Source organism: Pelophylax lessonae, assembly GCF_965119305.1.
Source record: "Pelophylax lessonae genome assembly, chromosome: 3".
In the NCBI taxonomy this organism is placed as follows: Eukaryota; Metazoa; Chordata; class Amphibia; order Anura; family Ranidae; genus Pelophylax; species Pelophylax lessonae.
In genome coordinates this window covers 558,088,876-558,103,073 of record NC_138770.1, presented here as the reverse complement: position 1 = coordinate 558,103,073, position 14,198 = coordinate 558,088,876, and the positions used below count along the sequence as shown (strand labels likewise).

General features: G+C 36.7%; 1 protein-coding gene across 4 annotated transcripts in view; it reads left to right on the top strand.

Moving 5' to 3' along the window:
* Window positions 1–14,198, top strand: part of LOC309549163 (sodium/calcium exchanger 1) — a 469,142-nt gene that overhangs the window by 339,153 nt on the left and 115,791 nt on the right. For 3 of the 4 annotated variants that reach the window (XM_082249227.1, XM_082249228.1, XM_082249229.1), the window contains exon 3: window positions 4,912–5,018. In XM_082249227.1, coding sequence (XP_082105353.1) covers window positions 4,912–5,018 — 107 coding nt within the window. Of the gene's footprint in view, window positions 1–4,911; window positions 5,019–5,411; window positions 5,516–14,198 lie in introns of all 4 variants that reach the window. The other variant, XM_082249230.1, reaches the window with a different exon arrangement.

Genomic DNA, 14,198 nt, shown 5'->3' with positions numbered 1-14,198 from the left:
GATGAAAACACTATGGTAGCCTTGGTAGCATACCATTATTACATATGATGCTCTTTCAAAATAGCCTTAGGCCTTTGCCATTTATTTGTTATTTCAGCTCACCACCCCACACATTTAAGTGGGCTGAGAATTTTTTATATAATGCTAAGAAATATGTTAGTGTAATACTGCTATGTATACTATATAAGAGATTATAGCAGACTCCCACCTATGGCGATGCTTCATGTGTTTTTTCCCCCCAGAAGGACAGAGCTATCTTTGTTCAACATCATCCAGGTTCAGCATCTACAGTAACTAATGGACAGAGGTGATGCCTCTGAGATGACACAACTGTGTTATAGCTGATGCCTGTGCAGGTCTTGGTTGTCTTCACAGTTGTGTGACTCAGATCGACCCTTGATACAGCTTCTGAACTTGTGACTTTAATTGGGCAAACAAACTTTTTTATATTTATTTTCTTAAATGAGTATTTTGAACAAATGTTCCTGTAGCTGGAGACATAATTTCTAAAATATATGTCACTAAGGGGTTGATTTACTAAAGGCAAATAGACTGTGCACTTTGCAAATTCTAGTTGCACTCTGCAAGTGCAGTTGCTCCAGAGCTTAGTAAGTAAGATAAGGCTTCACTTTGCACAGAATACCCAAATATGTGTATGGTAAATAATAAAAAAATAAAAAAACACATTTTTGCTTGCACATGATTGGATGATGGAAGTCAACAGAGCTTCTGCTCATTTACTATGCTCTGGAACAGCTGCACTTGCAGAGTGCAACTGCACTTTGCAAAGTGAACAGACGTTTTGCCTTCAGTTAATCAACCCCTAAGGCTTATTATGCAAACACTATTTTGTGTAGGTAACTTTTTTCTTTATAGAAGACTTTTCACAGGTCTGGCATGCATTGTCTGTTGCTTAGAGCTTAAAGTGAACCTGCGCTCTACCAATGGAAGTGCAAAGCAAAAGGTTGACTTTTAAGCCGTCCCCTGCAGCTGTTTATGCTAAGCATCCTCATGATTCTTTCACTCATATGACAATTCCAGAGCTTGGCAATTGGCCGCTTAGGAACCATTGCCTTCACATGTGGATGGAGAGAGAGTCTTCAGCCTGGTGTAAGCTCCCACCAGTATCAAGGCTTCCCTTCCTCACTCCTGGCAACAGACAAAGCAGTGGGGGAGAGAAGACAAGATAAATGTAAGCTGCCAGAGGGGCCTGTTTTATGGGCTAAGAACATGTCAATAAGAACAAATTAACTTGGTGCCCAAAAATTTTCATTTACGTATGTTCTTCAATAGACACAAAGGATATAAGTAAAAGTAGCAGTGACATCGCCCCTGTGCTGCATATATTATGTACAGAGAGTAGAACTATGGGTGGGACTAGGTTCACCTAGTAAAGGCTGCCTGTGGAAAAGTACAGGAGGGGGCAGATTTAAGACCAGTCATACTCCACAAGGAGAGACAGCAGCAGTAAATGGTCTTTATTACAGGAAACTCATGCAATACCAAGAGTTTTATGCCCGGAATAGGCAAAGCACACCAAGAATCAATTAGGAATACAAATGCCTATTGTATTTTGACAATATTTGTTTTGCTTGGAGTTCAGCTATAAGTCAGAATATGACAGAGTTGAAGCTGACACACCAGATGTTATCCAAACTTGCCAAAGATCTACCATGCCAGAGAACTGTGTGAAACTATGAAGCACCGTATCTTTACACAAGGTTAAAGTAGTTGTAAAGGCTAAAGTTTTTTTCTCACCTTAATGCACTTTCTGTATTAGGTAAAAAACATTTTGGGTACAGCTCCCCTTCCCCCCCCCAGTCTATCATTACTTGAGCCAGACCTTGCTAGGGAGGGGTATTCAGTGGGGGAAGGAGCCAGGAGCAGTGGCAGGGGACCCAGAAGAGGAGGAACGGGAAAAAAAAAACATTTGCACAGAGAAGGTAAGTATAACATGTTGGTTTATATAATATTTTCCACATAGAGGGAGTGTAGATTTGCCCTCATCCCTAAACTATTGAAACAAGCTAGAAACCCTCTCTTGTATGGGACTATATTGTCAAATTATTTTAAATTAGTTAACATTATTAAATCAGTTTAAAACTAGTATACTGAATTCTTAAAAGATTACAAAGTTTTATTTTACAAACATACAATAACATTTCCAGTTTACAAAAAAAAAACATTGGTAAATGTTACATGGTATCAAACCAATCCTGCTATAGGACACATGTGATTGTTTGTGGTGAATAGTATAACATTTTTAATATTTTAGAAAAATAAAAATGGAACCTTTCCTATCACTTTAATTTTAAATCATTCTGTAGAATGTTGGATTGTAGTTAGGGGAAAAGTTCTATTAACTATATAAAAAGGTACAATATTGAAGAGATTGCTGAGTGCCTTGCAGCCACAGGCACCACACCCCTTTGAAATTAGGAAAACAACCAAACAATATAGAGGAAATTGAATTTTTAAGGTGCCAAAAAAAAAAATACATATTTTAAATTCAACAATTTGATAAAAGAACATGCAGTTGTTCCAATTCACTCTACATATTTTGCTATGATTAGCTTCTGGTTACTGCATGTATAAACACTATGAATCAAAAAGAAGATATTTAGTGAAAGATTATTACGTTGATCAAATCTGATAAACAACATACAATAGATCAATTCATTAGATGATGCTTACATTGGTAGGTCATCTGGGGGAGATTTTTCCTATTGTTTTGGGTACATACCCCAAGTCTAAATACATATGCGTATATAAAAGCACAGGAGACATTTAAAAACCAGTAAAAAATGTTCCACAGGGGGATATCAGCAAATCATAGGGGAAGAAAATATAGAAATAAAGAAAACCTTATTTCGTCTTCGTTGTTTTTTTTTTTTCCTATATGAAAAGGTAATTGTGTGTCACTCAAGTTTCATAACCATATATCTGTTTAAAGCTTATTTTCCAGAAAATAACCTTTGCAGTCAAAGGGCCTTAGTATTTATTAAAATAAAACTGTTTTGTAAAATATTTGTTATTTTTTGTTATACATGAAGGCCATTTGGGCCTCCCCAGAAGCCTGGCAAAAAAACTCCCAGTTAACAACCCTAGTTGCTAGGATGTAAGAACTGTTCGTTTTCATCCTTGTAATGCTGGATCTGAATGTCCAATGATTTTTAAGTCCTAGCAGCAATCCTTGTCAGCAAATATTCTTGTGGTTCATTCATTATCAAATGGGTACAGTTACAAGGGCAACTGTTGTGTGCAGGCAGATTCCAGAGTGCAGCTAGAATTTATGATAAAAGGATTCGATTATCCTTTTTCATCAACACTTCATCATAAGACAAGTACTTGTTCCATTTAGAATCATTATCATTGGTGGTATTATATTCTAAACCTGTGTACTAACCCCTTAAAGCATATTTTTAAAAACTTTTTTTCATGAAATTAGAACTAAATTACCGTGTTTCCATAAATGTAAGATTTGTTAAACAGTTGGGTGTAGGTGGGACACTATAGGGCTCTGGCAATGTGTGCAGAACTGCCTGGTGGGAAAATATACTAACTCTAGTATCAACTATTGCATACTCAAAAAATACTAATAGTTTTTTGCTGTTTATATGATAAAATGCTGTTAGATATGTTTTTTCAAACTGCAATTGTATTGGACTTTCTTATTGAATGTATATTTTACACCAACATGTTTAGTTTTGGATAGAATATGGAAGGGTTAGCATCTTTGGCAGGTTTTATTGGTGTGTGTGTCCTCAGTGGGGAGATTCACCCTTCTTTTTATTAGGGATGCACCAATCCGATATTAGGATCGGATATCGGCACCGATATGGCCATAATAGCTGGATCGGGGGATCAGTAAAATTAACAGATCCACTGGCCGATCCGGTTTTGCTCTTTACATAGCTGTGAGGGAGCAGAGAACAGCTGTCAAATAAAAAAAAAAGAGCCTCCTGCAAATGCCTGTCAGTCTCCCAGTTAAGTAAACACAATGAATACAATGTATCTTTTCGTTCCATCTGCCGGAGGAGGGAAGTTTAACCGATCTGGAAGTATTATTTTGTTATAAGCTCACAAAACAGTACTTCCGGATTGGACTCAGGATCGGCGATTTCACAAAGCAAAAAATCGGCATCGGGATCGGGACCAAAAAAGTCGGATCGGTGCATCCCTACTTTTTATCCTGGTGACCATCATCCCAGGAACAGAACATGGTGGAAAATCCAAAATTTTACAGTTGCCACCAGGATTAGAGGGGCTTTTCCTTCATTCTGAAGAGAGGTGAGGTGAAATCTTCCCAATGGAACACAGACCTCAATTAAACAATACTCATTGATATTAACCATCTCCTTCTCTATCCAAAACTAAGGAATGTTTTGCCATAGGATACATTATAATAAAAGCTAAAATAGGAATTTGGGTGTTTATAATCCCCTCTGAGTTTTTATACAGTTTGTTTAGCAAAATGCAAGCTGACCAATACGAACTGGCATTATTTTGTATATTTTGCCCTCAAAAACAAAAGAGTTTTGTGTAAAGTGTTGCTTATTAATTGATTGATTAAGGGTGTAATGTTTTTTACTTGTATGTTGCTACATGATATGCATTCTTTTTCAGGTTCCATTTGGCTCTGTCAAATTCTTTTTTAAATTAATTATTATTGATATTAGTATTAAAAACCTGTTTTACTTTATATTAGTTCACAGTTCTAAATAAAAAAAATCTAAATTGGAGATTTGGTTTTTAGCTGCCTTTCTTTTTTGGGGTTTCCTTTGCTAGAATTTCTATTTTTCTGCTCTTTTGCCTTTCCTTGATGCTGCTTACTATACATTTTGTCCCTCTTATTTTCTTTCTGCTTTGTTCTATGCTTCTTCTCTTCAATCTTTCCTTCTCTTCTTGCAGCAAAACCATATCAGTGAAAATAATTGATGATGAGGAATATGAGAAAAACAAGACCTTCTACCTTGAGATTGGGGAACCTCGTCTGGTGGAGATGAGTGAGAAGAAAGGTGGGGGGATCTGCTGTCATGCTGAGCCCTAACCAGTAATGTGTCTGATTTAGCAAACTTGGATGGCTTGTTGAAACCATTGACTCAAACGCGCACATCCTTTTACGTACATAAACAAGGGTCTTTTCTTGTCAAGATAACAAATTTCCAGCTTTCCAGATTGTCTTCAGTTTGATTAATGTGACACATGCTTTTTGTGACACATGCTACCAGTGTTTATACTATGTTCAGATCACAGTATATGCATGTAGTGGATAGCCTCTTGACGTACTTGAAGGGATGTGTGCATAATCCTTTTTTCATAACCTCATAATAACCATCAAGCTTTAGATGATCTTTGAAGCATGTGTGTGACTGCAAACATCCATTTCCCTTTGTCTTGTGTCCCCACAGGAAGTACATAACCCTTAGAATACTTGACAGAGAGGAGTATGACAAAGAGTCCTATTTCTACCTTGTGCTTCAAGAACCAATCTGGATACGAGGAGGAATGAAAGGTGTGAGAGTATAATAAGACCAATCAAGCAGCTCAAAAATTCAAGCTCCTCTTCTGTTTGTAATTCCCAACTCTCACAACTTGCTCTCTCTCCTCTTGCTTAGCATCTGAACTCTGTGCAACGCTTCCTGTACAGCCTAGCCAGCTCTTTGTTACTACTCTCTTATCTTTCTCTAAGGAAGTCTGACTGACTCATGATAGAATTTCACAATGTGTTAGGTTGCTATAGAAGTATTCTCAGGGTTAACTGGAAGAACGAAAGCAACTTACTATACATCAGTCACCACCGGTAAAGAACGGTTTAACATAGACATCTCTATTTCCCTTTCTGTTTTCCTCCCACTTACATACATGTCATGTATAACTGCATAATTGCACAGATGCTATCTTATGCTACACAAGACCCATATTAAGTAATCAAGTCACAGTAGTAAACCTAGTGTACACTGTCTCTTTGATGTAAAAACCTTCCCATACATATGCTATAAATAACATTAGACAGTGCTTTGCTTTTCAGTAATCCCATGCCATGGTATAGAGTTGATCAGAAAAAAGTCCTCCATCAATTTGCCTTTATAGCTGGACCCCAGTTACAGATCAAACACTTTTATTTAAGAGTCAGTGCATTCAAAACTATTATTTTGGTTAATAGCAATTCATATTTTTTGGTTAGTCTGATGGGTTACCCAGTAGTTTCTTAAATTTCTTGTAAACTGCAGCAGCTCACACTCTGTTATGTAATATAAATGGAAAATCTTCAAATGTTCATTGTGACCCAACATTTCTCAACTGTTGTATGCTACGGTGCCAAAAAAAATCTTGCCATAAAAGGGAAAATTAGCGAAGTTCTGTGACTCTGATAGTTGCCTATTAAATAGTTTCACACATTGGGGTTTATTTACTAAAGACAAAGTGTACTTGAAAGTGCAGTCACGTAGATCTGAGGAGGAGCTCTGAAATGAGGGGAAGCTCTGCTGATTTATATCATCCAATCATGTGCAAGCAAAAAATTTGTTTTTTTTTTAATTTTCCCTGCATGTCCCTTTCAGTCCCCGTTCACACTAAGGCGACCTGTGAGGCGACCTGGTCGCCTCACAGGTGACGTAGGTCGCCTTCCATAGGGAAGCTGCGGACCCATTCTAATAGGAGCAACACAAGTCGCTCCGACTTAGAAAAAGGGTCCGGAGCTTCTTTGGGACGACCGGAGGTGACCGCCATAGACTTCAATGTTATGAAGACCGTGGCGGCCGCTCCGAGGTCGGGGCGCGCTGCTCGCACCGTGACCTCGGAGGTCGCCCCCCCCCCAAGTCGGATTGCGGCAATGTGAACGGGGCCTCAGATTTACATTAACTGCACTTACAAGTGCACTCGCAACGCACAGTGGGTTTGCCTTTAGTAAATAAACCCCATTGACACTATACTGGAGAGTAAATGTATATCAAGCTTGAAAAAGTGGCACCAGTGTTGATATGTGTTTTGTTTGATAGAAAAACAGAACGAGTTTTTGGGGCTCCTTGGCATACAACAGCTAAGATATTTTGGGGCAAAATTAACTTTTGAAGAATGCACAATACTGGGTTTTAAAGTGGAACTGAAGGCAACATTTTTTTAATCCTTTTGGCTAGAGTAAGGGATGTTTTTTTTCCCCATCTGTGTCCCGTTAGGGAGATTTTTATTAAATTCCTGTCTGATAGTCAAAACAGGAAGTAAAAGGAAATCCCTCCAAAGTGAAGGAATCCTTGGTTGTCACCAGAACTATTGTCCCCATTGGAAGATTTTCCCTCCATTCTTGTTCTAGAGGCAAGCCAACATTTGGAATTCTCTTTCACTTTTGGTGATAATGGCAAATAGGAAGAATAGAGAGGGTGAATCTCTCTAACGCGGGCATAGACAGCAATAACAATCTGACAGGGTTCCTAATCTATTCTCCCTCTATCCAAGACTTTAAGTTTTCCAGTTTTTTAAATGGTCTCTGGATTTACACATATACAAATAGAGTGACCCATCTTAGAATCAAAGGGTTCTGCTGAGACAGATATACGTATTCAACACAAGCTGTTATTTAGGTTTATAGTTTCAAGTAAATCCTCTAATCCTCTAATTAGACAATATACTCACTCCTTTTTCAATTCTTATTGAATTTTGGAGTTACTTTAATTAAAGCATAAATGGAAAACCCAGTGGGAAGCACAAGGCCCCTTCTATTATTTGGAGCAAATGATAGAACTTGTAAACAAAAGTATGCAGATCTTGCTGGTGTAGTCCATGAAAGATTTAAAAAAAAGGTATTTTTTTGTTATCTAGTTTCTAGTTTTGAGTGAACTGGCCCTTTAATCATTCATTAAGTATTTATGTAATGATCAGATATGGTGCTACATTTTCAGTACATAGGTAAAAAAAAAAAAAAAATGTCCAGCTTTAGGTCATATTAAAGATTCATGAAGAAAGGTTTATGAGACCCCACAACCCATTATGAAAATAATTAAGCATTTTAAACCACTATGCTGTGCAATCACATACATTATGATTGCAGTGGCTGTCACATCACAGATAAACATGCCAATAACTAGAGTGCCCTAATAGGAATATGCATGTGCTTGTTAACTATACAAACTGTAGGAGTTACTTACATTGAAAGTTACTAATATCATGGCTTACAATAATAAAAAGGCTTTGTGCATGTAGGTTTGAGATTTTAACAATTATATGAATATGCATGTTTTAAACTCAGACTTTTTTTGCTTGTGTTAAATGCCATAAAATGTGACCCTGTCAGGTAAACTAAGAATACAGATGTAAGGTTTCTGTAAGTAAAGCGTAAATATATTCACCTCTGTGATGCCCCATTCCTCCTACCTTCCCTCCATTCCAGTGCTGCAGCCCCCATTAGTGTCTTTGGAATTGACACCTTTGAGAGTGTCGGATGTCATTGTCCCCCACTACTTGCCGTGGTTCCATCCTCTGTCCAGTACGTCACTGTTGAGTTCTGAGAAAACAACCATGGGGTGTGGCAGGTAAAACATCCAAAAGAGCCAAGTGGCAAAGTCTTTGATGGAAACTGCAGCCATGGAATGGAAGGGAAGAAGGAGACAGGGACTGCTGAAGAGGTGATTATAATTCCAAATTATAATTAATTTTAGGGACCTTTCAGTTGTATTTCTACTTAACCTCACAGAGTCTTTTTAAGAACCTGAAATGAGATTCAAATAAGGCATTCTGAAACCAACCAGATTTGTTCAGTAATACATATAACAGAAATACCTTCTTAAGGCCAAGTCCTCTCAAAACACAGAACTCTCTGCCTTGAGCAGAGGATGGCGGGTTGAAAAACCTGAATGCCGCTTACAGTGCCCTGTGCTACCAGCAATGAGAAGTCATCTTTCAAATTCCTTCTCTGCCTGCATCACCAAAATTTTTGCTATCTGTTAGACTTTATAGAATGCTAGCAAGCTGGAGATTGGGTAGTTATCTTGCTGTGCCTAAAGCTTACTTAAATCATAAAGGCTTTGGTGGACAACAAGGAAGGCTCTATCACTGAGGAATTCAGGAAGCTTTATGAGCAACCAACAAGTTCTCAACTGGGCAGTATAAAGCTGACCAAAGAACACGTTTTGGGTGGGCAGAGCCTTTAAGAGTAACGCACAAAAACTACTCAGATCATAACATAAAGCACAAAAATTTGAAAGCCACTACTCAGCCTTGTGATTCAGTTCTTAGACCGATTCAGCTTGTATTACATCAGGTGTATAATTATATACAACGACATTAGCTTCATTTGGCCAAGTCATTACTTAATTAAGTCTAATATAGATATGTCAAATGCCATGACATAAAATATAATTATAGAAAGAAGTCTTCTTCTTTACTCGCCTATGTCTATATAATGAGAAATTAGTCCATTAGCATATTCTGCATGAAATCCATGGTTTTGTAGATTTTTGGGTAGGATACAAAAGCTTCTTAATTAGTGAACATGCATAATAATTATTGCAATGATTTTACAAAAAGAATGCCAAGAGAAACTTGGCTATGTGATAAAACACACCAGGTTGCTCATTTGCATTATAACCCTAAAAGAACTAAATGAGGTTTATGTTACCTTATGGATTGGGGTTCCAGTTTTACTTAATTAGAGCCTTGTGGCATTGTGTAAATGGCCTCATGTAGTATATTACATTTGGCAAGCCATTGTTACCTTTTGTGGGGGCAGAAAGCAATATATGAAAATCAAATACATATATACTGTATATATTGTACATATGTGCATGTGTATGTGTATATGTGTACATATATATATATATCATATATATATTTAAATATATATCTATCTATATATATCTATCGATAGATAGATAGATAGATAGATAGATAGATAGATAGATAGATAGATAGATAGATAGATAGATAGATAGATAGATAGATAGATAGATATTGTATATAGATTATGACATTTCACTTAACACAGGACTTTATAATTGCAAACCATTAAGCAAGAATTTAGGTCAAACCTATTACAGGGTAAATTAGTGGATGATTGGTCATTTTAATTAAAACATGCTGTTTGACATGCAAAGCGGCACTGCCATCTCATGGCCATATCACAGTACTACACTCCTTAGAGCAAGATTCAGCTCAAAAATTAAATGATAGCAGGGCAATTCTTTGATTTATGTAAACAATATAATAACATTAAAAATAATTCACAAATCATAAGATTTAGCTACATTTCTCCCAACATATCTCATACTAATATCAAAAGCCCTCAAATTAGCTTAATAAATGACTTATATTTCAGAATGCTTCCTGTAGTTTATACATATCATTTAAACAGTTACACTAAACCTCTTTGGGAAATGTACAGCTTTTTACTTAACATGCTTTTTGTTGACATTTTAAAAATAACATTAACATATCAGTAGATTTAAATATATATATATATATATACAGTATATCCCTGCACTCCTGTAAGGCAGCCATTTTGTGGAAGTGACCATTCTTCTGGGTGATAAACTTCATTCACCAAAGACCGATGACATCATTTATTCATGTGGCTTAAACCACTATGCATGGGAATGTGGCCTGATAGTTGCCTCAGTGATGTCGGTGGTTTTGAGTAAAGCACTTGGATGTATTCTCACACAATGGCTGCTGACAATTTATTTGAGCCTCACAAGCTCAATACAGATCTTTCTGTGGTCATCTTCTCCATTATCGCTATTCATTTGTGTTTCTTATCCTGTGTCTGTCTTCTATGTGTTCTCTTCGCAGCCCTGTTATTGAATGAGCTTGGTAAGCATTTCATTTCCTATGATTTCCACCTTAGCAATTTCCCTGTCTGCACTGTAGTTATGTTTTTTGCATTATTTGTTCTTTTTATTATGTTGGTCATTTACTTCTTGATTCATTTTGTAGCGGTGGCAGTGAATTTTAGTATTTTGTAATGAAATGAAAAGTATTTGCTGAGTTAGAAGAGGTACTTTTATAAACTGTGCAACTAGTCGGTATTACATAAAACAGCTGTTTCGGTAACAATTAAAAGGGAATTGACTGATGTGAAGTGTGATTAATGCCCTGAATTGGATTTTGGCAGCTATTGTAGATAGTGGAAGAGATTTGTTTCACAAATCCATTCAAATCAGCCGACCATGCTCTTGGGGTTGTACAGAGTAATCCAACATTCTGTCTAATCCCAAGCCGCCATACCAAGCCAATATGCTCCTTAAGGTCTGCTAGCATCCAAGATTGGGCTATTACAATATTCTGCTTTAAACTGGGATTTCCTCTTATTCCAAGCAGTTAATTGATGCTGAGGCCTTCTCTGGGTGACCATCTGTTATGTTACAACATAGAATCACTGGAAATTAGCTTCTTAAAGGGGAGCGAAAATGAAATCTAATGAAATAATGCTGTAGGTATAGTTAAATAGAAATTAGAACAAATTTTTTTTTTTTTTACAGAGTGGGTAGAAGGTAGAGCCCCCGTCAGTTTTTTTTAATATATTTTTTTATATATAGCTGTCTTTGTCCCTGTTGTCATCAGGACTGAAAGTGAGGGAAAATCCAAAAAGTTGAGCTGTCACCAGAATAGGAAAAATGTGAAGATCTTCCAATGATGGCACTTGATTCAACTACAGCTGTCTTATAGGGAAATTTACAACACTTTCTACAGATCCATTTTCAATTCCTGTTCTTTCTACAGGACAGTAAATGAAGTGGAAATCTCTTAAGCAAATAGCAAAAAAAAGCTGTCAGGTTTTAACTCTTCCCTACTCTATTCAAATGTGAAGATCTTCCATTGATGGCACTTGATTCAGCTACAGCTGTCTTAAAGTAGATTTACCACACTTTCTACAGATCCATTTTCAATTCCTGTTCTTTCTACAGGACAGGAAATGAAGTGGAAATCTCGTAAACAGATGGCAAAAAAAAGCTGTCAGGTTTTAACTCTTCCCTACGTTATTCAAAAGTGAAGATCTTCTATCGATGGCACTTGATTCAGCCACAGCTGTCTTAAAGTAGATTTACCACACTTTCTACAGATCCATTTTCAGTTCATGTTCTTTCTACAGGACAGGAAATTAAGTGGAAATCTCTTAAGCAAATAGCAAAAAAAGCTGTCAGGTTTTAACTCTTCCCTACTCTATTCAAATGTGAAGATCTTCCATTGATGGCACTTGATTCAGCTACAGCTGTCTTAAAGTAGATTTACCACACTTTCTAAAGATTCATTTTCAATTCCTGTTCTTTCTACAGCACAGGAAATGAAGTGGAAATTTCTTAAACAGATGCAAAAAAAAAGATGGCAGGTTTTAACTCTTCCCTACTCTATTCATATGTGAAGATCTTCCATTGATGGCACTTGATTCAGCCACAGCTGTCTTAAAGTAGATTTACCATACTTTCTACAAATCCATTTTCAGTTCATGTTCTTTCTACAGGACAGGAAATTAAGTGGAAATCTCTTAAATAGATGCAAAAAAAAGCTGTCAGGTTTTAACTCTTCCCTACGTTATTCAAAAGTGAAGATCTTCTATCAATGGCACTTGATTCAGCTACAGCTGTCTTAAAGTAGATATACCACACTTTATAAAGATCCATTTTCAATTCCTGTTCTTTCTACAGGACAGGAAATGAAGTGGAAATCTCTTAAACAGATGGCAAAAAAGCTGTCAGGTTTTAACTCTTCCCTACTCTATTCAAATGTGAAGATCTTCCATTGATGGCACTTGATTTAGCTACAGCTGTCTTAAAGTAGATTTACCACACTTTCTACAGATCCATTTTCAATTCCTGTTCTTTCTACAGCACAGGAAATGAAGTGGAAATCTCTTAAACAGATGCAAAAAAAAAAGCTGGCAGGTTTTATCTCTTCCTTACTCTATTCATATGTGAAGATCTTCCATTGATGGCACTTGATTCAGCCACAGCTGTCTTAAAGTAGATTTTCCACACTTTCTACAGATCCATTTTCAGTTCATGTTCTTTCTACAGGACAGGAAATGAAGTGGAAATCTCTTAAACAGATGGCAAAAAAAGCTGTCAGGTTTTAACTCTTCCCTACTCTATTCAAATGTTAAGATCTTCCATTGATGGCACTTGATTCAGCTACAGCTGTCTTAAAGTAGATTTACCACACTTTCTAAAGATTCATTTTCGATTCCTGTTTTTTCGACAGGAAGTGAAGGAGAAATCTCATAAACAGATGGCAAAAAAAGCTGGCGGGTTTAAACTCTTCCCTTCTCTATTCAAAATGGAAATAAAATCTGGCATCAGATAATCTTTAAGGGGTTGATTAACTAAAGGCAAATAGGCTGTTCTCTTTGTAAGGGCATATTCCCTTAGCATATTTATTGTGGGGAAGCTTTGCTGACTTCCATTATCCAAATATGGGCAAACAAAAATACTTTTTTTTGTTTTTTGTTTTTTTTTTCCTAGCTCGTGACTAGCTATTCTTTCCAAAGTGAGTTTTCATTTACTAAGCTAAGTGAAGATTTCCTTGCAAAATGAACAGCCTATATGACTTTAGTAAATTAACCCCTAAGTATTTAGAACAGCCTGGTTCAGTTACATAAATAAATCGCAGAAAGCATACTTCATTCTGTTGCTGGTGATATAGTACCCGTATTTCACAAGTGACGCAAACAAGCATCACAAAAGATAATCAGATCTTTGAGTGGTAAGGCAAAGAATTAGGAAACGCTTGTCAAAAATATAGAAAAAAGAATATTCAGCGCTATGGACCAAATATTGTGTTAATCTAAATATGGATTTGGTGTCAAAAATGTCTCCAAGATATGACGATGATATGTTAACTACAGTGGTTAATGCACATTCAAAATTCAATATCAATTTCCCCTTTAAATTTTTAAATAGTCAATATAAAAGGGTCAGTCCAAATTAATTTGAATCAAAGCCGAAGGTATCATTCACCTAACTAGCTGCCAGTCTTAAGGATAAACTTTCCCAAAATGAAGATCCACATTGAATGATGGGAATAATGTGAAGACCCAGTCTACCCAAAGCCAATATTCGAGTTGCTTGCTATTGACCCAGAATAACACTCTGGTTTCTTCTATTTCTCAATGAACCAAGAAGCAAGATTTCTTATCTGACTTCCCAAGAGTGCCATGTGTCATGGAGTCTGACTACTTGCCACGTCACCATGTAGTCCAAGTCCTTCTACTA